The 26,957-nt window shown below is 39.7% G+C and overlaps 1 protein-coding gene and 2 long non-coding RNA genes across 9 annotated transcripts in view; 2 read left to right on the forward strand and 1 right to left on the reverse strand.

Moving 5' to 3' along the window:
* PAX5 (paired box 5) overlaps nucleotides 1-11,266 on the forward strand; it is a 260,888-nt gene extending 249,622 nt beyond the window's left edge. For all 5 annotated transcript variants that reach the window (XM_083481891.1, XM_083481892.1, XM_083481888.1 and 2 more), the window contains one exon: nucleotides 490-11,266. In XM_083481891.1, coding sequence (XP_083338017.1) covers nucleotides 490-566 — 77 coding nt within the window. In that variant the 3' untranslated portion in view covers nucleotides 567-11,266. The remainder of the gene's footprint in view (nucleotides 1-489) is intronic.
* LOC310696498 overlaps nucleotides 1-26,957 on the reverse strand; it is a 105,773-nt gene that overhangs the window by 7,203 nt on the left and 71,613 nt on the right. The gene's annotated exons all lie outside the window — the stretch shown is intronic.
* Nucleotides 20,572-22,902, forward strand: LOC310696500. Its single transcript, XR_014520576.1, has 3 exons — nucleotides 20,572-20,582; nucleotides 21,397-21,519; nucleotides 22,586-22,902. It is a non-coding gene; the product is annotated as an uncharacterized lncRNA (long non-coding RNA).

Genomic DNA, 26,957 nt, shown 5'->3' on the forward strand with positions numbered 1-26,957 from the left:
CAATGACAGAGCCAGAAGCAGGCAGAAGAAAAAGACTGGAATGGATCTGCAGTAGGCAGAGGCTGAAAATCCATTCCAGCAGTTCCCCCCTGCTTGCCCTCTATCTGTTTCCTTCTGCCTCCCTTTTTCTTAAAAAATTGGGTGTGCCCGGACACGGCCATGGTAACAGGGATAGTTGGCCTATCACTAATTTAAATCAATCCACCCACTCTGAGTAGGTATGCAAGCTGCTCTAGGGACAAGTGTGGATTACTGATGTGCAACTTCATATACCCAGGTGGCTCAAGTTTATTTATTACTTTATCCTGTAGGTTTTCCTGGCACCTTGTGTTTACACTCTGATCTGAGAAACATGGACTAAGTAATATGTTAGGTGTTGGACAAGACACTGAGGAGGATGGCTTTGTTACTCTTTCTCTAACTCCTTCATTTCCTTGGTGATACCTCTGAAGATTTGTGATTTACACCATGGCATCTCTTCTCTTCTAGGCTCTCCTTACTATTACAGCGCTGCAGCCCGAGGAGGAGCACCTCCGGCAGCCGCTGCTGCTTATGACCGCCACTGACACATGGAACCAAGAAGCACTTATTAAACACATTATGCCGGATGACACAACTGGAACCACCTAGCATGCAACTGCAGAAATCGGACTACAAGGATGGATAAGAGAAAATACCCCACATGAACCCATGCAACAATTGGAATGTTATTCTTTCAGCTAGGTGAACCACTTATTACTGTTTTTAATCATTGAAATTCTAGTGACCTTAACTGAATCTCCCATAAAAAAACAGAGCAAACAAAGAATCAGTTTCGCTGACATTCCCTGTGGTTTGCAAGATGCAGTAGCCATGTGATGCGCACAGTCTTCTTGCTTCTGGACTAACTAGCTGGTTCTCTGGTTCTCCTGACCATGTCAGGGGAACCAAAGCAGTTCTAAATGTTGAGCAGTCCTCCATTGAATGTCTCTCTTTAATGTGCGTTGTAACAGGATGCGTGATTCAACATGGACTGTATGGGCTGAAGTTTATTTTAGGGAGAGGGCATTAAGGGGGTGAAAAATGGTCTGCTCAAATGACAAAGCACCAATGTAAATAACTTCTTTGTGTTACTATGGAGTGGTATAGCATAAACAGCAACAAGGGACAAATGAGGAGTTTAAAAGACAGTGGGAAAATGTGTTTTGATACTGGTGCACTGACTCCAAGAATTCAGTAAGCTTTAAACTAACTTTGAACCAGGTTAACATTCATTGTGGCTATTTCTGGGGCTGTTGTTCTTTCTTGATACATAATTCAAATCTGATGGTCATGTGGGCATATATGCACCATATGTTGGCATTGAACATGTGAGCAAATGACAGACATGGGCAATTAGTGACATTTTAACTGCTGAATATTAATTTATGCTTATTTGCAGTCACTATTAGCAAAGTTACACACACACTGGCTGTAGCTTTAGCTAAATGTTACAGAAGAGGTTCCATATAACGAAAGCCTTATGTATATTGCAATTGCAGAAATTTAAGGTGGTACTTTTTCCAAACTGCTTAAACAGTCGTAATTGGGGGCCACTATGAAAGCTAAAGTTCCCTTCACATTAATAAAGGGGCAGTGGTCCAAGGTTGCTCAGCTCCCTGACCCAAATGTCTAGGTGTTGAGTTGGGATGGAAGGATCTGTTAGTTTGGGTTTTCTCAATTTCTCCAATATTAAATTTAGTCCTCCACATTTTGCAGCAATTTTTTCCCCTCCAAAAAAAAAAAAAACTTGTAAAAATTCATTATTTTACTGTGAATTTCATATTTTTATATGCAGTTTTGACTAATACACATTTTGCAAGCAATTTTCTGTATATTATTGTCACTAATAGATTCATTTTTATTCACACGTCCCTCTAAAATGCACTTTTGTAAACGCTAATTGAAGAACTACACAAAATTCAGATGAGTGCAAATTTCTAAGAATAGCTATGTTTTGGTTTACCTATTGTTTCAGAAACAGCAAATTTGATAGGTTCAGCTGTAAATGCACAATAAATCAAATTTCCTCCTGTGTGTAAACATCTTAAGATAACTAGAACTCATGGAGGTTACAGACCTCTACTGGAGCCCCTTTTGCATTAATTAATTAATCATTTTATTGTATGCCCCCTTTCCATAGTTAAAACCATGCTCAAGGCGGCTTCCATGAAAAAGTGCACAATTACAAACATAACAAAAGTAGTCATAAACAATAAATAAAATAAATCAAAAAGTAAACAACCAAATTGAACATTTTCCACATACCTCTAAAAAGATATAAAAATAAAGATTAAAAAAATTAATATCAACAACAACCCCTCTCTCAACAAAATCCCTGAAACAAAACCCTAGTGCAAGTCTGTTCCTCTCGCCTGGCCCCCCTGCACTCTGGATCTGCTTATTTCTTAAGAACTTAGAAAACTACCTTCCATCACCGTCAGGCCACTGTTTCCTTTTGCTCACTATTGTATACACTGGCAGCAGTTTTCCGGGGAGCCTTTGTATATCCACCCTGGAAATGTGACATATTTACCTCAAGAACTTAGGACCATTTGCACATGTGCTCTACTACTGAGATATGCCCTTTCCTCAAACATTCTTACAAAATTTCTAAAGCTTGATAAAAATAGTTATGATCTCTGATTTGGAAGAAGGACTGGTTAAGCCTCTTAATCACTTAGGTTTACTGCTTTTGACTGCTGCAAGTTTTACCACTGTGCACAAATCGAATGTTGTGGCAGTGTTGGCTGTTCTTGACACGTGCACCATTATCCTTTTCTACCCAACTAAGAGCTGATTCACACTGCCAGGTTCTTCCACGTGATCAGGTTACATGGGCTTTCCCATGTAGGCATCCCTGCTTGATACATGGACATGTGTGTGTGTGTCCAGAAAGCTGCACAACTTAAGGGGCAGAGCCAATATTGTGACCATACTACTGATCCTTTAATCCTTTGAATCTCTTCATGAGCATAGCACATTGTGACACTCCCAGGGTCCATTACAAGGTTTCTCCCCAGGTTGTCATTAAAGGGTACTCCACTTAGTCCTGACCTCTCTCAAACATATCGGTTACCATGACCTACTGACTTGGACAGCAGAAGGACTCTTCTCCATCACCCGTGGCACGATAGGCAGTGGGCAAGAGGCATAGTTTATATTAGAATCTACCCAGACCAGAATTCATCCTTTCAAGCTTGAACTTTTATTTAATCGAGGAACCCACCCACCAGTGCAGCCAAGTAACATCTACACAGTTGTAATTCTAACGTCCTGCCTAAGTGTGTCTGCTCTCGAGTCTCTACAACTATCCTCTCTCTCTTATAAATATATTTCATTATACCCTTCCTCTCACTGTCTGTCTCATCTTCCTCTAATCCACCAATTGACCTTCCCAATTGGCACTCCTTCCCTCTCTTAGCATTCCACTCCCCTTACTGTCAACCAGACTCCCTTTCGGACTTCGGTTACACGTGTGAATGAGGTTTACAGCATTCTGCTTTCTAAAACTAGGCTGTGACGGAAGTCATGTCATTAGGGGATACCTAAATTGCTCACATTTCTCAAGGCACCTTGGAAACAACACAGCATACAGTGAAAAAATAAAATCATCTGAAGCTGCCATAATTTCACTAGGAATGCATTTACACCATGAAGTGTGTAGATTCTCATCTTCAACACTGCCCCCCAAAGGAACTAATAGTTCTTTGACATTTTATTTAATGTTCCTTGCATCCCAATCCATACAGAATGAAGTTTACAAATGGTGGAAAAGATGGGCATCAATCAACTGTGGTGCCATAAAATTCCCTTAACTCAAAAAACAGTCATTTTATTCCTCTTAAAAAAAAAAATGACCCAGTGATGGCCTGTCTAAAGAAAGGAAAATTACAAGGGAAGAAATAGCTCCTTTTTCACAGAAGCCAATGGAATAAATGTTGAATGGTGTTAGTGAATGTTTCATGTGGCTGCCTGACATGTGTGTTGTTTCTGTACAAATATTTCAATTTCTTTGTTTTGTTTTTGCATCAGTTAGGCAATCTTATATCTGCTTCCCTGGGAGAAAGCCCTATTCAATACAATGGGATCTCCTTCTGTTTGAGTAGACCTGTAAGTGATGCTCAGCACCACATGCTTTTGCACTGCTTCTCAGGCAATCCATCATTTTCAAAAACAGCAGCTCCGAGTCATGTTTTAAGATGAAATGTGGTGTCTGACTGGGATCCTGGGGCCTTGCTGACTATCTAAAATGTGTCGGGGGGAGAACTTCACAGGGAGTTAAGTTCTTAGCCCTTCCCACATCCACTAGGTTTTTCCTGATTTGCCCTCCTTCTGCCACCTTTCCCCAGTCAAAGTTCCAGGTGTTAGCTGTGGCTATGAGAAATATTACTATTGGAGAGAAGTGCAGTAGAGAGATAATGGATGAACGATTAAGCATCCCCCTCACCCACCTGCTGTGCTCTTCTTCAAATCAGACCCTCCCACCACTGCTCTTTACATGTTTGCCAGACCGGTTTCTCCACTGAAACTTTGTCCCTTAGCCTGTAAAATTGCAACTCCCTTTTGCATCTTTCGTTTCAAATAAGCTACTGAAGAAAAACTTCATTTTCTGTTGATCATATCAGAATTTCTTATTTCAACATTTTGATGTAAAAAATGCTACTTGGTAATATAAACTAAATATACAGTAGACAGATAACCAGCAGATTAACTTCAAGCCCTCCAGGAGTTCACAAGAACGGTGCAGAACTGTGAGATGGATGAGATTTGGTGTAATGCCTTCTAGTCCCAAAGAGGACCTCTGGGATATGTTCCAGAGGTAGGCATGCCAACAAAAGCTTATCTCATGCATTTCCCATATTCTATTTGCTGTCTAATAAGATGCATGCATAAAACTTTCAGCGTCCAATTCCTCATTTCCATTATAGATTGCTATAGGTCCCTATTTTAGAACTATAATATATGAAAGGGAATATTTACAGTAACAAAATTAAAGAGGCCTTAGTATAAAAAGCACACACATTTTAATAAAAGTCTAACTGCATAATACTAGTGACATTTTCAGTATCAAAAGCCTGCACGGCAATTACTGGATGTTTGTCTGATTCAGTATGCTCATTGCTAGCTGGAATGAAAATTGATTTACAAACCTACGTGTGACCATTCAGTTTCATAGCTCAAGAGAAACACATTTTGGCCTAACTTTCATTGTTTTTGTATGAAAGCAAGGAGAGGGTTGCAAATAAGAGTTTCATCTGTAACTGAAGGGGGAATTATTTTTCCTGATTTCTAAGAATATTTCAAAAAATTAAGAAGTGGTACACCAAATGTTAGCTTTTACTACTTGAAACAAATGGGTGCTATTTTAAAAGTCCAGGTTTCTCCATACTTCATCTTTGCTGGCACCATTGTAAGCCTTTATTTGTGAAAAATTATAGTATTTTTTACCTGGAGGTAAAATCAGGAACAAAACACAGTTCAGTTGAATTGGGCAGTCAGTATATAAGCTTAAAAAGTTCTCTTAACCTGTGCTTTTAAAAAAAAGATAAAATGGAGGGGAGGGGGAGTGTGAACAGGTAATCTGGAATTTTAGCACATGAAGAACTTTAGCCAACTACTTTTTATTTCTAGTTAAATTGAACAATTCAAACTGCATGACCAGAGGAGTTATACAAAATTTGGTTTATCTTTATACCAAGTATGCTGCAAGAAGCTTTAAGAAATTGCTTTTCTAGACACAGTTCATTGCGACCTTCTCTATGAATGAGACTGCAATCCTACACCCACTTCCCAGGGAGCAAGGGCCATTGGACCTAATGAGACCTACTTCTGAGCTGGGGCTTGCTCCCTACTGTGGGTGCCCAGGGCCATGGGTGCCATGAAGCATGCTTGGCACTGGCACCAAAATTTGTGGGTGCCCACCCCCTTCATGGGGAATTTTGTGGGTGCTCAGGCACCCAGGGAGCTGGCACCTATGCTTCTGAGGAGGCATGTAGAGGATTGCATTGTGAGACTTACACAAATTCCAGGCAGGCTGTGGCCACAATTTTGGAGGGTTGTGGGTGCCCTTCCACTATGTACAGAGGGGTCAAAGCAAGGCTCAGATTGCTGCAGACTCTTGCTTCCCACCTGCACCTTTGGTCTTATTGAAATAAAAAACTGACCAAGAAGTCCCCTTTGTGCCAGTCTTTTGTGTGTAGGTAGATTTGATTTTGCATGGCATTCTCAGCGGACACACACAATGTACAGTCTGCAAATGTGAAAAATAACACTATGATATTTGCAGGAATGGCAGGAATTTTAACATGGGGTGGAACGGCCTAGATCTGCTGGCTTCACACTAAAAAAACCCACCCATTAGATCTTTTCCACATTTTCCATTTGCCCTGCTCTTAGTCTGTGCTTTAATACTGTGTGACTGAGTCCCCCCCCCCCCCGCAGCTTTCCCTGCAAAAAACCTGCTCTTTAAAGCAGAATCTGAGCAAATGGCAATTTAAACCTCTGATTCAACTTTGAAGAGCAGGTGTTCCTAGGGAAAGTGTTAGAACAAAAAATGGGGGTGCTTTAACCAATTTCTAGCCCAAATTGGTTACTTTCAAACTATGGATTAATAGTGAAGGCAATGTTCTTACAACAGGCTCTCATGTCCGCTTTTTAGTGCCATACCAAATGCTTAAGGTGTCCATAACTCACAAAGGCAGCCACTCCGCAAGATAGCAAACCAAGAAGCTTTTCTTCCTCTACCACAAATGTGTGGCTTCCGAGGGTCAGCTGAGGTAAGCTTTTATTCTTCCTAGGTGCAGGCAGCCAAAAACACCCTCACTTATTCTGTGTGGCAATGTTAAAATGCTTTTGACTTGCTGAGTATTTGATGTTGCCATACATACTTCGCCCGTTGATGGGGCAAAGCAGGATAAGGAGCATTCAAGCATTATCTGAGCTTTTCAACAGCTTGCAGTAGATTAGGAAGACCTTTATGTATGCAGCCTTTGAAAATTCCACGCTACTGGTTCTGCTATCACCTATTGACTAGGTTCTAGTCCCTCACAAGTACAGGAGCAGAGCTTATGAGAAAAGCAGGGTGAGCACGCTGGAGGGAATATTCAGCAAGAGCAGCCTGCAGCTCCGTTCCCATTCAGAGATGTATTGTACACTGCAATTTCTAAGGTTACCATTGATATACATGTACTTGGGGAAAGAATATGTACCTCCCCACTTAATTCTAAGTCTACAATGTCCACTGGGCTTTATGAACATCTGAAAAAACAATTATTCATTACATCCCCACAACACATATTTCAATGATACTGATTTTTTTTTAATTGTCATCATGCCCATGCAACATTCATTTTATGTTTCCTCACAGCCAGTTTAGACAATCATATTTATTAATATATGATAAAATCAGCAATGTAAGATAACACAATGAGGACAGATGAACCACCACATTTACAGCTCGTTCAACCCTTTGTGGTTGAGGCACACATTCATTGCCCCAACCATGTACACAAAATTCCCAAGTAAGCAAGAGTGTGGACCAGCTCACAACAGTCTATTATTCTGTCAATAGAAGCAAGTTTATTGAGGGAAAAATATTATCAGTTACTAACTATCAGGTCAACAGATACTCTTGAGATCCAATTCAAGCTTTACCTTTCCAGTTTGAAAGCTGCCTCAGCACAGTCTGTCCCCCCCACAGTTCTATTCTGTGGGACAGCAGGGGTTAAAATGGTTGCCTCCAGTGCTACTGATACTGATACCAGGGGGGCCAGTTCACAACTCAGAATGCCTTGAAGGTTGCTTTTTGCTGGGTGTGAAGGAGGAAAGGCACTCTCCTCTCTAATATAAATGCCATCATGAAAGGTGGTCCTATTACGGTCCTCATGTCTGGCACTGGGCACTGAAAGGGGGGGGGGGACGGATCACTTGGCAGTTGGCTGAGGGTGCTGTCACCTTACGTGAGCTGTGCAAAATGTGATGGCGATGGACTTATCGTGCCCTATGGATCATAGTGTTCACCTATGAACTAGACAATGCTGAAGCCGTTTCCATGCTGCAAAAGTAATGCTGTAATTACAGTCTTTTCGACTGCTGAAAAGGCCTTAGGAACTTTTCCATCCAAAGGGGTAGCTGTGTTAGCTGTTAGCAAAAACAACAGAGTCTTGTGGTACTTTACAAACTAGCTAATTTATGAAAGCACAAGCTTTCATGGACTAGAATCAACAAAAGCTTATGCCCACAATATATTTATTTGCTCTTGAGGTGCCCCAAGGGTCTTTTGTTGTTTTATCTAGCAATTCTACACTCACATTAGTGAAGATAGGTCAATATATATCAACTAAAGATCCAGAAAACGTTTGGGGTTTTAGTAGAAGTCCTGCATCCACTGCCTTAACGGTGCAAAAGAGAACACATTTCTCTTCTTCTAGAGATACTTTGCAGGTGGCTTAGCACTCAGTGCCCTTCTGTGTTTACTCTGCAAGGGACATTGGTGTCCCAAGCTTAACCAGAATATTATTAAAGGAGTCCTATTGTTTATGGAAGGAAAGTTGGTGGCAAATATCTCCAGTCCTGAAACTGCTTACTCTGAGAGAGTCCCTCCAGCTTTAACTGGGAAGTACATGGTTTGATAGTGAAACCAATCATTTACATCTGTTGAATGTTGATCGGTCACTCTCAAAAGATCTGGAGGTGTGACTCTCTTTTGATAAGCCCTAAAAAGAGTGGATGCTTATCTGAAGCATCTCCAGTTCTTTTGAGGTTTAACTTTTCTATACCCTTTCCCGACCTCAAAGCTTTTTCCAGTGGAGCTACATTAAATATATTATTTCTCAGAGAGAAAAATGTATACTTTATATAATGTATCTTTATACGATCATATTTTTACGGCTTCTCTAGAAGATTTTAACCAGAATAGGACTCCTTTATTAAAAATATTGGCAGATTTCTAGTTGAATAAACTTCGTATGTAGAAAACTGAATTTGATAAACTTTATGAAGTTTTAGAATTTGAAGTTTCAATTCCTTCTGGAGTGTTCTGTTGTCAGTATTATACATATATAGATATAAAATTAATTTTCAATATTAAATTGGTTAATTTTTTTAGACTTTATGTTCTGAACAAAAGTTGGCTTTGGGGGCATGGGGGCATTAGACAAAGGAAATTAAATTAAATTTCTAGTTTTTCAATAGTAAAGTGACTTGTGTCACTTTATCTGTTTCTAAGGTCTCTGAATGTATGGGGATTCCCTGATTTTAGTCTACCACAAACCAGCAGGAAGTATTTCAAATATCTCTACTAAAATTAACTGTGCTGAATAAAGGGGTCCACAGACCATATCTGTGGACCTGCCTGACAATGTATTTTCTCATTTATGGTCTGATATTTACTCCATCATATTTCCATTTTCCTCGGAATTGAAACAGGGAGGAAGCTCACAAATGAAACCACACATTTTTTTCCACCTCAGGCTGCAACTATTGTATTTATGAATGTGGCAAGCTAAACTTTCTGAGTAATCAATAGTCAACTTTTAATTGCTACACTGTATATACCAGAATACACCTGAAGAGTGTGTGTGTGTGTGTGTGTGTGTGTGTGTGTGTGTAAAATCTGGTTCCATCCTACATGCTATCATTTTATGACTGGTGTCAACATGACAATGCCAAACAAAATACACCATGCAAGGCACAGTACCAGAAATATCATTAATGTCGGATAGCTTAGTTACTCTTTATTACAGTCAAAGACCAGACAACAGAAATAACAATAATAACAGCACCAAGGGACAGAAGCAGTAGGCGCAATCCAAAGTTTCATATATACTTATTTACATTAAAAGTAGCACTCCATAAGTCTATGATGCAGAGTCTAAAATCAGTATTCATCAGCTAGCTTGGCTGTCAGATCATGTGACCATCTTTACATGCTGGACAGCATCCAGACTTGGTTTCTGAAGAAAAAAGCTGCTTCCATCCATGGGAGGCTTCTGATTCAGCAGAGGAATCCCACCAATGGAAAAGCAATTCCAGAATATGATTTTGCTGGTTCTCCCTTCCCCTGCAGTCCCCTTTGCCCCCTCAGATCTACTCTGGAAGGTTGGAGGACTCTCTGGAACAGCATGAGAGATGACACTGAAATGGCAGGGGGAAGGGAAAATCGGCCAAAAACAAATGCCTCTCATCTCTTCCGCTGGCAAGAACATCCTGAGTGAAACCTGGTTCAGTGGATGCCACCACCGGTGGGAGAAAACTCTGGATCCAACCCATTGTCCCTCTTTCAATATCACTGTGTACTCTATGTTTCAATATAACAGCCAAGACAGTACAAAGAGCATTTGTTGGCCAATGTTTGCATCTTCGTGTGGATCCCTATTGGAATTGGTTCAAAGTCCATTACAATCCTGGATTTGTGAGGTCTGCAATTACACTGCCAGTCTTTGAGATTTTTTCACCCTGCCTTGCAAGGCAAACTTAAGTCAGGTGGGCACTTGCATGCACATCATGTTTTTTACTCCTTGTTTTTGTATTGGGAGGTAATTATTGTCCTGCTGCAAAGTAGCTTTAAGTCTATCTCCAAACAATTCATAGAGGCAATTCACCTCTGAAAGAGACTCTGTGAGGGAGGTCATGGAAAGCCTAAGTGTAATGTGGAGGTCCAAAGTGGTACATAAGGGGTCCCTGAGTGCTCAGTTGTGTCCAATGTGATGCTAAAACCATTTCCGTTTTCAACAACAGATGCCTATGCCATATCAAAATTAGCTTTTGAAAGTCCCCTTCATTTCAAAAGTGACTTGCCATAAAACACTGGAGACTGCTACCTGAGAAACACAAGCCCAGAGCCTTCTTGGGGGCATGGAGCTAGTTGTGCTGTGCTTTGGATCCTGGCCAAGGTAAACAGCTGGCAACTAATAAAGGATAAATCTAATTCTCCCCTGGAACGAATCCTGCAAAAAACATAATGCATGAACAAACCTCTTCTTTCTTTTGTTTTGCTCAGACCTGTATTGGAAAAGACACTGTCCTGGTCTGTCACTTTCTAGTGGCCTTTAAAAACACAGAAACATGTTACATTGCAAATGGATTCCTTTCTGAGTGAATGCTAATTTTTTTTCAAAGACAAAGTCCCTTTGTTAAGGGTATCCAGCATCAAAGAAATAAATGTCGATTGTATTCACCAAAGTCTCTGATGGCTGTTTAGAAGCTTACTTTTGAAAACCAACAAAATAGACAAAACAAATAAAAATACATAAAAATACAATTGAATTGCCTTTGAACGTAGGAGATGACTGTCTCCACACAGATAAAATTGCTTCTTAAAATGTGTATGTTTTGTATTCTTTTTTTCTAGTAGGAAAAGAACTGACTTGAAATCTTGGTGTTTTTTTCTTAGTGTTGTGTGTTGCTTTTGTGTGTAATAATATTTGAATGTAATGACAGCAGTGCCAATTTGCCAAAGATGTCGAACACTTTGTTTTGTTTAATTTTGTTTTGGGTTTTGGGATGTTTTTGTTTGATTTTTTTTTTTAGCTGGGTGGGTGTTTAAGGTGTGGGTCAAAGGGAGGGATGTTTGGGAATAAGTTGATTTCTTTTTGCTTTGGTTCTCAATTTTCTTGTCAATACTGGACTGTGATTTTTATTCTAAGTTAAATGGTTGACTGCAAACATTTTATTTTAGATTAGTTGAAGAAACATGCAATAAGATTGGCGTAGTTTCAATATCTGTGTGTCTTTTCATGAGAGTGACTGTTACTTGTGGACATTTTGATTTTATGTAACCTTTATGTGAGATAATTATTTGTAAATATTTACCATAATTTTATTGGTTCCAAAAATAAAAATAATTTTTTTAAGTTCAAAGGATATAATGTTGCTTTTCTTCCAGAGAAGAGTGAAATGGGTTGACAGCAAAGAAATAAAAAACTCTTGATATTAGCTGAACCACTGGATTCTAAATAATCTCTCAGGGCAAATGTACCTTTCAAGTAAATATATATGTAAATATGCATTATTGCGTTTTCATTAAGGTAAGATTGCCAGCCACTGCCAACACCACTCATTTGCTATTTACTTTCAGTAGCAACTTGCACTTTGGTTTGGTGGCTGAATTCCACTTCCTAACAATGATGGCTGGTCCATTGGGACTAATGGGGCACTGTCCCACCAACTGCAGTCTGTTCTCAATGGTGGACCTATATTTTTGGAGCTTGAACTGTCACGGGGCCCCTTCGCAACAGCATCAAGGTCTGTGTAACCACTGTTATCTTCTTCAGTGGGGTTGCTCCATGACAGATCACCACACCTTTACAACATCTGTGCTACTGACTCTCAAACTTTGGGCTTGTTGAAATATATACAGTAACAAATGAACCTTGAGTTGGTGCCACTCAAATTGGGTCTGCTAGGCAATGTGGGCTAAAGTTGCTTCTGGGGTCCCTGCACAATTTGGATCCCTTATCTTCCAGACCAAATCCCAAAGAAGGAAAGCAGACTGTATAGTCCAGGAAGCCCCAAAGAGACTAATATCCAGTCTCCTAGATGGTGTACAAGTCACCTTGGAGCAATTTCTCCAAAAGTTCCACTAGCTGAACCTGTAATTAATATTAAATTGACTTTAAAATAAAACATATGTTATTACACAAAAGCTTTAGTTAATGAAAAAATTAATTATTTATTCTCAGTGAATTATGAATAATCAGATTATTTAGAGTTGACTGCCTTCAAAGTAAGGGAGGGGGAGCAATATTACACATTACTGGTCTTTCCCCCAAAAGCCAGCAGTTTCGTCACACTTTCCCAGTGTAAAGGAAAATTTAGCAGCCTGTGCTTCTCTTATAAATTAACTGTACATATAATGTGCCAGAAGGGTACCCTTTATATTTATTTATGAATGGAAAGGGTGCCCCTTATACCACTTTGCTTCCAGTTTATCCATCCACACCATTTTTAGTTATAAAAGGATGAAATCCACATGGCATCTCTGCTCCATAAACCTCACTGGTTTATGGAGCAGAGTTATGCAAGAGCAGCACCTTTTCTTTCTGCAGTACTGTTTCCATTAGCAAGGTTGTTTACAAAGACTCTCCTCCTGCAAAGAGGGGAGGGGTTGTGGGCGGGAGCCGATCTCCGCCTCAAGCAGGGGGTGTTAGCTCCCTGCCACCCACTCACCTGGCTGGCGCGCCACACCCACGGGCAAGCGCCCAACCAGGTGGCTTGAGGGGGCGTGGACAGCAGCTTAACTTGCTGCTGTGCCAGCCACGCGGCCTCACTTTTCGCCATCCCGTCGCGAGTCTTTTCTTTCTTTCTGCAGTACTGTTTCCATTAGCAAGGTTGTTTACAACTTGACTGGAGACAAATTAGGAACATCTTAAAGACTCCAATTGGTGTCAAGCTGGTTTGATAATCAACATATTAAACAGTAACAACAACATGATGCATATGCATTTTGGATACTGTTGTGTAACCACAGATCAAAAACCCAGCACTGGAAACACAGTGAGTGCATAATAATTGTCGGTGTGACCATAGCTTGAACTGGACATTATGCCCACTAGTTGCATATTAAAGGTACAGGTGAAAAACTGTCCACTGACTATCAAAGTAGGCTCACATTGTGTCCAAATCATCTCAGAGTGCTTTCACAACACACTCTCCGTTGTGCTGATCCTGACCAGTTCGCAAATTAGTAGGAAGCTAATGGGAAAGATTACAGAAACCTCATCACACAGCACTTCATGCCAGCCAGGGTTCATTCGTTTGATCGAATGCACCGGAAGATACCCTCCTGTATACACGCCACCGCTTCGCCACATTATGGAGCCTTGGCTGAAATGGGACATGGAGGATGCTACTAGATCTGAAATATCAAAACTTTCAATAACTCAACAACTGGAAAGCTTTAAAAAAAAATCTCCATAGGCAACTACTGAAGTAACAGAGCTGTGAAATCAATCAGATAAATTATGTATTATCTACCAAAGCCAATAATTCATTGTCACATCCTCACAGAGTAGCAACCAGTTAAGTATAACTACACTGATGCACTCCTATTTTGGGAAACAAGCAAGACAGAGAAAACTGCCTACATGAAATCCCTTCCTTCTCATGGCTGAACTGCTCAACCCCTAAAATGAGATTTATCATACCCTAACAAACTGAGACACAGAGATAATTTCCAGGTCCTGATATGAAGAGTTGCATCATACTGAAGGCTCTGCAGGTAATTGAGATTCCCATTTCTGACTATAATTTTTATACTTCAGATATATTTCTGTCAAGCAAATGTATGAGTGGAGATGTCTATTGGTTCTGCTTTGTTCAGTCTGCTTCCTCTCCTAATAATAAAAAATCCCTGTAAAAAATACCCTGTAATGTTTCTGCCTGAGGTATGGAGGACATTTCCCTCCCTTTAGGTGTTCAATCCCAGGCCGCTCCATTCCTCACAGGATGCCCTTCTAACATGCAAATAGGGAAGTTTTCTTACAAATGGGTATTGGGCATTGTCATTCAAAGTGTGCATAAATACGAAACCATAAAGAAGAAAAGAACATTTATACTTCAAACTCTATAATCAAAGGAAATACAAACCAATGAAAACTAAAAGGCAAGTAAGAACATTGCTGTTAACTGGATTGGGCACTTTTAAAAAATAATCACATTTTCAAACTGCAGACCAAACACTGGAAGGCTAGACCAAAAAAATAAATGAAATAAAAATCAATGTTCTACTCCCCATCTCATATGTTAAACATTGTATCAGTTTGGAGCTTCTTATAAAAGTGTCCAGAGCTTGTTTTAAACCTGGTGCAAATGTCAGGCTTAGTTGAGATTATTTTAAAGTGAAACTAAATTTATCAGAAATTCTCCTCCTAGCTACATCCTAGCCCAACAATTCACTCAGGCTTGTTGGGTTCATCCAGATGATACAACAGGCAGGCAACATGTCAACTAGGGACTCAGCTACACAGCTGCAAACAAAACGTTTTAAATGTGTTATAATGTGCAATATACAAATGTTACACTATGAAAAATTCAATGTATTTTTCAAAACTTTTTTTAAAGCATTTTTACTATGTGTGTAGATTCCTCCTATGACATGTTGACCTGCTGAACACAAAGTTCTGAACTGTCATATTCATTCGACAGAGGGAATTAAGGCCTCATAAACAACATTAACTGATGAAAAATCAACAGACACCTGAATCATTAATTATTTTTTCCAGAAATTGTCACACATTTAACTGGAAGTGTCCTTGCACTGTGAGTCTGACTAGTATTAAAATTAAAACGCTCCCATTCTGCAAAATAGGAATCCTGTTTTCCTCGCCCCTTGATTTGACACATATAGTATACATCTCCACACTGGCAATTTCCCTAAGTTTGCTGAACCAGAGAGGTATAGTAGGAGCTTTATTGCTCTTCTTCTGGATGTTATCCTCATAGACTAATATCTATGCCCAAACCTGCCTCTGACCAACTATCATTCCCATGTTGTCTTTTGTTAATGCAGATACACAGAATATCTTGACTCATCTGCCATGCTAAAAACCAATGCCTCAAAAGGCATGAGACCTCTAGGGTCTTGCTCCTGAACCTTCCTCTTGCAAACATAGTACGGGATCTGATGGATATTAAACCAGTTGACTTGGACATTGGCTAATTTAATCTCTCAGTTGTTCATCTGTAGGTGGGATTAATCAGGATTGCCATACTTTCCATGTGATAGATGAATGCATTAAGGAGTCATGCTGGAAGGAAAGTTAGTGGAAAGTTTGTGTCCACAGAGGAACATCCACTGATTGTGACAGTTCTATCTTCACTCAGGGCTTGTCTATTGCCTGCTATCGGATAAATTAATTGACACAACTGAAAAGCTTCATAACTCAGAATATTTAAACTGTTTTAGAATGTTTTTCATTTATTTATTTCATAAAATTTCTACACCCCTTGATTGTAAAAAAAACCCTCAAAGTAGTTTACACACACACAAAAAAGCTTTTGCTTGGTTTTTGCTTTTAAATTGTGTATCTGTTTGCCGGCCTGGGCTACTTTGAAAGGAAATTTCAAATAACAAAATTTCAATAACTAATAATAGTCCCCCCCCCCCCCAGATGTGGAATTCACCAACATCATGAATTGTCCTTTTGTATAGTACATCACAATGAAGTCTGGTCTGTTTATTCTGAAAAATAACTTTGCTAATAGAAGCCTGCCATTTCCCAAGTACATTTTAAGCACATGCACACGCACACACGCACACACACACACACACACACGTTGAACACCACCCTGATCATGTTTTAAACCCACTTTTTGAAACCCACCACCTAGGAGCTGCTTCACATCTGCTTTATCAAGACCATTCAAACTGCCAACAGTCATCAGAAAAGGTCAACTATTTGATTTCAGCATTTAAAAAATACTTGTGCAAATTGGCTTGGATCACAGTAGACAGCAGGCTTCATCAACCATTATTTCTGATCAATGCAAATAATATGGATGTCACTCAAGGGAGAGGCATTGAAAACAAGCAGTATAATCCAGTATAATCCTCTGAAAGGATTGTGTGGAGTGTGTGGAGGGGAGAGAGAAATGAACATGGTATTGATTAGCATCTAATCCAGTTTTTCCCAAGCTTCTTAAAACTGGAGGTATACTTCACTTTCATATCCCAAAAGGTTTACATGTGAAGCATGTGAAAAAGTAAAAAATTATCTTTCTACAGAGGTAGCCACCCCCTGGTGTCTCTGCATGAGTCCCTGACCTGATAGGAAAAAAGGCGAGCTCAGAGGTAACTAATGCAGAGATACAACAAACAGCTCTGAGGGATGGAAAGAAATTGTGCTGCATCTCTGCTTCAGGTGTGATTGGTTCATTCAGCTGCCCTAAATGCCAAGACACAGCAGAATTCGCCACATACAGGGAGAAGAGACAAGCTGTAAGGAGACACTCCCAGAACAAACTCTGGGCCCCATCTTCCTTCATACGTGGGTGCTATGGTCCTCCCAGCAGCCATTAGTTAAACTGATTTATTTTTAACAGCCCTTCAACAGATCTCTCATCACATGCTTGTATGCCCAAGGCAGCATAGTGTAATGGTTAGGGTGTTGGACTAAGACAAGGAAGACTCAAGCTCAAATCTCCGCTTGGCCTCTGGTCTATCATACTCTCCCAGCCTGGACAACTTGAAATGGCTAATTAACGATTATGATTATTTTATTAAATTTACATAAAATTCTCTAAGAGTCTTACAAAGAGAAATACAAAACCACATTTAAAAGTAAAAAATAGAGTAATTAAAACAATAAAAATTGATAAATCAAAATTTTCTTTCTGCTGAAAGAAAATGGAAGGTACATCATATAGGTTGTCCTGAGCTCCTTGAAAAAAAAGGTTGAATAGGATACGTATACATAACTAACCATTCAAAAGTGTGTTTGACATATTTGTTCTGAAACACACTCCTCCCCACCACAGTCTATTTGCATGTTTCCCTCCTTCAGAGGAGCAACGTCTTCTCTCAAGAGATGGGTTGGTTCAGCCAGTCTTCCCCATTTTGCAATTTGGATAGCAATGAAACCAGCATTAGATTGACTTCTCTATGTGTGGTCTTTCCATTTATTCTGTTGATACTAACAATGCCTCTTGCTTATTCACTGATAGTACAGTAGAGTATATAAAGCAATAATGCATATTGATCAGACTGTACTGAACACCAATTATTCATTTTAAGGAGAGCCCAGTACCTTCTGGGAAATGCATTCTTGCCAAAGGCACATTAGGAGAAGGAATTGTGTGACAACGCAGTGAGCTGCTACAGACACTGTGCAAGAAAACAGTTATTGAGCTTTAACCAGTTCCATGATCCTGCTCATAAAAAGTTGGGTAGAAAGATGGTTCCAAATCCAGAAACACCAGCTCAACATAAATCTTGAAATGCTACAAGGAGCTGAAAAATGTCTATAAATCTTTCATTTAAATGTGATATGTCTGCTAGGAGAGAGTAATCCAGAGAGCGACTGAAAGCCATCACCATGCATTTGAAATGAATTTGGCCAATATTTCAGTGTAGAGTGGATGGTTTTCATCACAAAACATGAGACAGATACTGTATAAGAGCAAATGTGTAATTTTATAAATAGGTTGTAACAAAATTCTTTTAAGCATGGAAATATGAGTCTAATTATGTGGTTCTAACTCCAATATTGCACCAAAATTCCAATCAGTCTTATGCAATTCTGAAATTAAGCCTTCTACATTTCTGTTAAGCCTTCTACTGATACTTCCATCATCAGTGCTTTTTTTTCTTTAAAAATGTTTAAGGGTACTCTCATTTTGACTCAAGAAAATCACCATTTTATAGTTCAAATCGGGAAAAATAAATACAGTAAATGGAAAAAAGTACAAAGATTCACAAAATGTTTAGGGGTATCTGTAGCCCTGCGTCCCCCCAGAAAAAAGCACTGTTCATCATCATAAACATTCTGAATGCGTGCAGTTTTCTGAACCTTCCTTGTATCTCACCCAGTCACATTTTTTGTGATCTTTTACTTTTCAAATAATTTCTATACAACTGGATATAGTGACCCAGGAATACAAATGTTTTAAAATTGTCTGCAGAGCTCTTTAGGACGATACGGTACGATACAATACGATAATCTTTATTGTCATTGTCCCGTACAGAACAATGAAATTGAAAAAATCTACATCAGACTTTCAAAAACCAACATGCCTGCAATCCCAGCTATCCCAGCCTGGTTAACCCCCTAAAAACTCTGACACCCCATAATTTAATATAATATACTCCCATAGAGACTACCTTACACTGCGTTTAAAACCAAAATCGCATTTGGATAGAAACTGTTTCTCAGGTGGCTTGTCCTAGTCTTTATAACCCTGGACCTTCTTCCAGAAGGCAGAAGCTGAAAGAGATCATTTCCGGGGTGCACACTATCCTGCACTATCTCTGCAGCTTTCTTATGAAAACTGGAAGCATAGATTCCTCAAACCATGAAACTTATTCTATCCAGACTCAGAGTCTAAACAAAATGGAACCATTAAGAAAAGCAGCAAAAAAATAAGGTGGTCAAAATAGTCAAAAGATTCAGTTCAAATGTGGCCTCTTTCTTCTTTACGGCTGGGAAAACAAAATCATTATCTTAATATTATCTTTATCAGGTGACTGGTGTGACCCTAGACAATTTCTATCTCTATCCAGTGCTAGTCATACTCAAGAGTAGACTCATTGAAATTAATAAACATTACTAACTTAGGTCCATTAATTTCAATGGATTTACTCTGAGTAGTTTGATGGATTCAACCCCATGTGCGCAATGCAGCCCCCGCTGCAGTAATGCTGGCAAACGGAGGAGATACATTTACCGTACACTGCATCATTAATGCTCAGTGTGTTAAGTGGCCTTTAAATTAAACTAAGTTAAATAAACCCTTCTTTAATTTCCTAGTGAATCTTTTTCATTAACAGACACATTAAGGCTGAGCTCATTTACATATAGCTTATGCAAGCACATGATTCTGGAATGTCCAATTAATGAGACATAATCTGACTTGGAATGGGCAAGTGGAACAAGGGGTTGTGTTGAGTTGTGTAGACACCATGTCTGTCTCCAAAGGAGCACTGTGGCTCCAAGTCCTGTGCAAATTGGGTGAAAAGAAATAATGTGATAACTGAGTAGTCCAAGACTAATGACCCAGCTATAGAAACAAGTAATCCATTTCAGGAGTTGAAGAAAAAAGAAGCAGATCAACAGCACACATTTGTTTGTACAAAGTAGGGAGAGACAAAGAAACTTGCTAGGTGGGTGTATCAAATTTTGCACAAATTCACATATTGAAAGTAAACATGGAAGTTATGCTTTGGGTTTAGAAACTCAATCAAAATGTGAGCTATCTCCCTGATTTGGTTTGGGGTCCAATGTGGTGATCCTGATAGGGCCAGTTTGGCCATGAACCAAATCAGGGGCCTTGTCTAGTCCTAATGTTTAATTAGAAAGGGGGGGGGGAGATACAGGCAGAGACTCTTACCTGCATCATCTCAGGGTCATGGGTTCAACCTGGGAGGAAGCATCCTCACTGAGACTCCCTCAAAGGCTCAAAACCAACGGCTCAGTTTAATGGGGAGCCAATGTGTATTCAACCAGGGCAACATGCCCATTAGAGAACACGGCCACAGATGCAAGTACAGTAGTTATAACAGATTTATGAAACAGATTTTACATTACTAATACCTGTGTGGAGAAACAACACCTGTGAATGAGAAACCAAGGCTCAACAGACAATGTAGCCAGGATTGTGATGTCACAATACTTCAACATGATGGTGCACTTCATTAGAACTTTCCCATGTCATCTCCTGTCGAAAGAGTTTCTCTGTCTCACATCTGCAAGGGCAATCTAAAGCACATCACTGGCTGTTAACATGAGCAACTTCTGTTTCAATGTATCTGAAGAAGTGTGCATGCACACGAAAGCTCATACCAAGAACTAACTTAGTTGGTCTTTAAGGTGCTACTGGAAGGAATTTTTTTATTTTGTTAACATGAGGTGAGTCCAAAGAGGGTTAATTTCAAAACTTTCTTCATTTCAGCAGCCTCATTTAAAAGGGGAGAAGCCTGTTGGTTGTTGCTGCCGCCACTGTTAAAGTTTAGCAGTTAAACAATTAGAAATTGGAACACTTTGTGATCTACTGTAAATCACTGAGAGATTTACCAGTAGATCCCAATATCTACCTTCTACCCACCAGTAGAATTGGCTTCCAAAGTATACAATGAAAGCTAACAGTTTCCACACATACATGGCCTAAATTAGAGTTTGGACAGAGTACTGAAGACAAAATTATCAAATGAGTTAAACAAGTTTAACCCCTCTGGAATCAATGATCAAAAACATTCAACATTGAATCACACCCAATGAAGTCATGATGGAGTCAGATGCTTCTCTTTACTTCATGTATTTGTGAATTCAGATCAATGACTTGAGTCTTCCCAAATTTTACATGCATAAGTGGCTATTTTAAGCCTCACCAAGACAGCATATCCCCGTTTACCATATGACAGATTAATACTTTTATTTCTATTATGCAAAATCATTTCCCCAACCCCCCCCCCAATCCCTGGAAGTCTCTCTTCTTTCTTGTCTCTACGTGCCCAGCATGCCCTAATGACAAAGGTTGATAAATAAAACCAGAAGGCAGGGGACTGTTTGGCTCAGCGACTTGCCCACTTCTGGGATGAGGGTTTTCAAATCATTGACTAAAAAATAATTCTGATTAGATGACTATAAAAGGTGAAAAGTGTAATAAGTTTAGCGTCCCTGCCTGGGAACATCAGAGGCACACAACCTCTTGAATATTGATCAGGTCTGAAAGAAAAGCCAAGGAGAAGAGAGAGCAGGAACAACACTCCTTTGGACAGCGATAACTGTATCACACCCAGGCTTCGTCCATAGGGAACAAGGCAACACAAACCCATTAAAATCAATGGTAAGGCTGACTACAATGCAACGTGCATTTCTCCCTTGATTTACAACTTAATGTCTCTGACATCCCTCCACTTTCAAAGACAAAATTCTTTTGCATGAGGAACATTGCGATTTACTATAATACCAAAAGGCAACTTTTGCACTTACATCTAGGTGGCTATTGTCAACACCAGATCATTATTCCAGTGGGCATTGAACTAAGTGTTCATTCATAGTGATTCCTGGTCAATTAGCACTTGAAACAATAGTGTGTTATTGTAGGTTCCTTAATTTATAGACAATTGGCTATTTAAAAAGGGTTTTACAACTTCATTGAGATCTGGTAGAGTGTCCTGGTTAAGAGACTAACTAAGAGCTTATCCACACTTCCCTTCACTCTTTCCAGGCCTGGTCCGTGCTTTGAGCTTTAAATCCACGGAAAACACAAATTGACGTTTGCTCTGCTTGAGTGCTAAAGAGTGGGTTTTCACGGGGAAAGCTCAGGGGCAAAAAACAAAACAAAACACACACTTTTAAGCATGTGCCTGGAAAGAGAACGGCAAAAGGTAAGTGTGGTTCAAATCTTGCTTCTGCCATGAAATCACTAGGTGACATTTGAGAAGCTACTTTCTCCAGGCCTGAGCTTCTAATCTGCAATAATTGGTGTGTGTGTTAATATTGACTTACCGTACAAGACTGGTTGTACAGATTACAAGTAGGTATTATATGTGAAGTGCTTTGAACACTTGAAAGTGTTATTCAAATGCTATCACTGCTGTTGCTGTTGCTACTACTACTACCAGTGGCGTAGCATGGGAAACTAGGGGGCGGTTGCCCAAGGTGGAAAATTGTTAGGGGGTGTAGAATTCCAACACCTAGTGCTGCCTCAAATACAGTTGTGCACTTCCATCACTGGGCTCCATCGAAAATGGCTTCTCCATGTGAATCAGGAAGTGACATATCCAGACAATGGAAGGACTCTTATCTCTGCGGCTGCAATGTCCTCGGTGATGCGGACGCCGTTAGGTAATTGAATGTGCATATGTACTCCATCCATTTCCCTCTTTCCCACCCACCCTTCCACACAGCCCCAGGTGCCGGTAACCCACGCTATGCCACTGACTACTACTGCTATTGACAGCTACTCACAGAGGCAGCACAGATGACAGTGGACGGCCCTTACCTTAATGCCTTCCCTGAACTCCCAGAATGATCAAGCTAGCTACTCTTCAAAATGCACTCTTGGGCTACATGAACCTTAGAACAATCTCACCCAGCAAGGCAATTCTCATGCTGAAGAAGCACTTCTTTCTCAAATCAGATGTATTTATTGTTTAATCACTACAGCTTATTGAGCCCTTTGTCAAACAAGATGGCTTTTTTTTTTTTTTGCTATAAATAAAATCCACATAGGCACACAGCAGCTTTTTGGGTATCCCTGATACCAAACAGCTGAACAGCTGATCCTTGGGTATGCGGAGAGCTATCACTTCTATGTGATGCAAACATTCCTTAAATTTTCCTCCATACAATAGATGTGAGATCTGTATCCCATATGTGTGTGTGTGTTTGTGTGTGTGGAACATGCCATTAAATCATGACTAGAATTCAAGTCTAAATACTGTGTTTCTTCAAGCGAGTCTGCATTTGTTAATACAAAAAGGGGAAAAAATGTATTCTGGTATAAAACCCTTGAGATGGCACATTTCATTTCCAGCGGGTCATAGGAGACAGCAGGCACTGTTAAATTTGTTCTATTATTCACGCATGTACACAATAAAAAAAAATGGCAATACAATTACCTATGCAAAGTCCACGATACTGTGAACTGTCAAAGGAGGCTGGGAGGCAAACTACCAGAATTTAAAACAAAATATTACCATGAAACACACTCGATCTGACACTGCAAAGCCTTTTGATAGTCCTAAACATATTGAATGCCCAGTGGAAATTTAGCTTTTCATTCCGGCCCAAATTTGATTAAGCATGGCAGGAATGGAGAAATCCCTTTTCAGCAGCAGTCTGAGGTCACCGTCGCTTTCAGACAGGTGCAGAAATGCAGCTCAGGATGCAATAGCTAAGGCATAATATCCAACAATTTCTAATCCAACGCACAACAAACAGCAGGGCTCGTCCAAGTTAGGCTGCTATTGACAACCCAGTCAAAGAGGTGGTGGTCTTAAATATATTGATTTGTTCAGACAAAAGCTCTGGTTTGAAACAGTGGGATTTAATTCCAAGTCATTTGCGATCTAAGTGGTAGCCACGACCACCATCATCATTTTATTTCGCCATCCCATAGTTAAAACAATGCTCAATGCAGCTTCCATGACAAGATTTACATAATTACCAACATAACAAAAGTCATAAGCAATAAATAAAACACATCAAAAGGTACACAACCAAATGGAAAACAATTTCCACATAAATCATAAAATCTAAAACAAAAAATACATTAATATCAAAAACAATATAAAATGACATAGATAAAAAATAAAAACAATATTAAAAAAGGAGCCCTCTCTGTCCAGCAGCAGCAGTCCTTAAGGGAGCCTGTCAGGCCCCACCCTAAGCCAGGTGGAGAGAGGCAGGGCACTTATAGATGGTTGAGAAAGGAAGACAGTTTAGTACTGCAGGACAGAAGAGTCAACAAGAGGATAAGTCAAGGAATTATTGAGCGGTAAACTCATAATCACTTACATGGTTAGAGCAGTTTACAAAGGATCTATTCTTACACGGCTCTAAGAAAACCAGGTGCTTGCTTGCTACTAACCAGCATGGATTCTTAAGAATATGCACACTAGGGCATTTTGCCCTAACCTGATGCTCTACAGCTCTTTTAGACGGCAACCATCAGCCCCTGGACTAGCATGATCAATGGTGATAGGAGCAGAGTCCAAAACATCCAGAGGGCGCCATGTTGAGGAAGGCTGTGCTAGACCATTCCTTATCAAATTGCCTTTTCTGGCTTTCTCAAGGTCCAACCTTTGAGAAAACCCTTCCTTTACTCATCTCCCTGTATTTCAGCCAGCTGTCCTTGAACCTGCACAGCCAAAATGAATGAAACTTTTGACAACTTCAACAGGTTGAGGCTACTGTGATGGATTTCCTAGACTGGCAGGGGGTTGAACTGAATGACCATTGAGACCCCCTCCCATCTCTGATTTAATGACTTCTTGTTGCAGAAGCCAAGTCGAAGAGCCTGCAGTCCCCGGGAGACTGTTCAAACATTGGTAGCCACTTTCTTGTAATCTTTTAGTTATCTTTAGAATACATTTTAAAATAAATTGAAGTTAAATACAATGACGGTTGCTACGTTGAGCACATTTAATTGGGCTAAGGTTGCAATCTCTCTCACACTTGAGGTAAAATACCACCAAAGTAAATGCAGCTCAAACTTTTTAGGATTAACATATACCCATATTTTTTCGGTCATAGACAGGACTTAAGAGCAGCTTTGAAAGATCAATTTAGATGGGGAAAAGATTTCCAGCATGCACACAAATCCCTCCCACAAAATAGTAGCAAGTTTGGATGCACCCACTGTCCTTATTCCAAAATGTGTCAGGTTCTACAAGAGACTGGCACCTTCCCAAAGGCAGAAACCCAATCTGTCCCCCTTATCAAGGGGACCTAGATTTCCCATTTCAGGACCTCTCAGTCCAGTTGCTTGGAAGGAGGAGTGTAAATCCCAGCCACATTCCTTCCTGGGGAAGGATTAATTCTTGCCTCTTGCCAATAGAACAGAGGCGCACATATTATGCTGAAAATTCCTGCTAGAGGACACCGTCAAGACAGCAAAGGACAGAATCCTGGTCTTCTGACTGAACCCCAAGACCAATTCACTTGCCAATTAACACCCTGTTGATAGGAGCAACTGCCTTCCCTGCCACAGGTTTATTTAGCAGGAAGCACATGCTGATGCTGAGATGATTTTCAGTGTGTTATATCACCTTTGCAAGATAATCAATAAAAATTTAAATGAGAAGAAGTTGGTTGGTTCTTTAAATCCCATTAAACTTGAGCACCAATTTATAACCCTCTGCAGAATTAAGTGTTTTTAGAACACCAGTACTGTGTAATAGCATTTGCAAAACACTCGCTGTCCTTTTGTTGATGTGATTAATCATTCCTATGGTATGTTTTGAATATTCCAGTTGCAGGTTTGCAAAACTGTGTAACTCATTTCATAAATTTTGTTCTTGCTGGAGTGGTTCCACAAGCATCCTCATTCTGCCAGGCGAACAATGACGGCTGCTGCTTATTTGCCCTGTTAATTCTGCAGTTGTGAAGACTAGAGACAGTCATACTATGTGGTACTAAATTTATGTATTGCACGAATTTAATCTATTCCTTAATACATCACACACATGATGCTTGCTAATCCAAAATGAATGTAATAAATCTGAAATTTCTAATGTTACTATGAAATAGCGCCATTGATAAAACAGCACTTTGTACGCAACAAAGATTTTCATGTTTTATTGGGGAGGGGGAGAAATATGTAAATACAACAATCAACTCCAACATAACAACTAAAATAACTTTTAATTGTTTTCCCTTCCCTTATATTTTCTGCATGGCTGACTTTGCTTACGGCTTCGTGAAAGGCCAACTCATCAGTTTTAGTTGTTAATCAAGAACAGTAATTGTGTAAGTTATAAACATACAGAACGATACTTTGCCTAATAGGATAACACATCCCAGAAAATGCAAAGTGGTGGAGTTTTTTCATGCTAATAATTTGTAAGGCTTTTATTTGAATAAACAAACTCCCAAAGAGGCATTTGAAATCGAGACATTACGAGTTTTTCCCATGTACATTTATGAAACAGAGGGTGCCCATTCAGAAAAAAAGAAGCTTGTCTTGCAGATCTGAAAAACAGATTCCTTGCTGTGCTCCTTCAGCTTGAAATCTGTCTGGTGCCAAGGAAAATCAGGGAATACCCCTAGCATGAAACTAAAGTAACAACTATGTTATCAGTTTCGGTGCTAAAAGCGTGAGATGCCTCATGTGGGCAACTTGCTGAAGCAAAAGAGATGCTGAATTCCTCTTCATGACTATGAATGGCAATTCAGCCAGTATACATTTAGGACGGGTTGCCTCTCTCTGCTGTTGTGCTTGGGTCATGAATGTGATCCTGCTTAAAGTCAAACCGAAGTGATGCAAGGAAGGGCTTTAGACACATTTATCTCAGCTAAAGTCGCATCTGTCTCATTCACACTCCTTTTTCTGTAATTGAGAAATCAAGGAGGATCATTGATGTTGCTGAGCTTTTGACAAGTTCCTTTTGTTTAAGCTCAGGAATATTCTAGCTTCCTGAGTTGAATGGATAGCTGGCCATAACCTTAGCCACGTTCACACATAATGCAATGCCAAAGCCATGACTGACACAAGCCAAGGTTTATAAACTATCAACCATGGCTTATTTTTTTTATATATATTCTGTTAAATTTTAT

This window comes from Podarcis liolepis (assembly GCF_965112155.1).
Source record: "Podarcis liolepis genome assembly, chromosome: 17".
NCBI classification, from domain to species: Eukaryota; Metazoa; Chordata; class Lepidosauria; order Squamata; family Lacertidae; genus Podarcis; species Podarcis liolepis.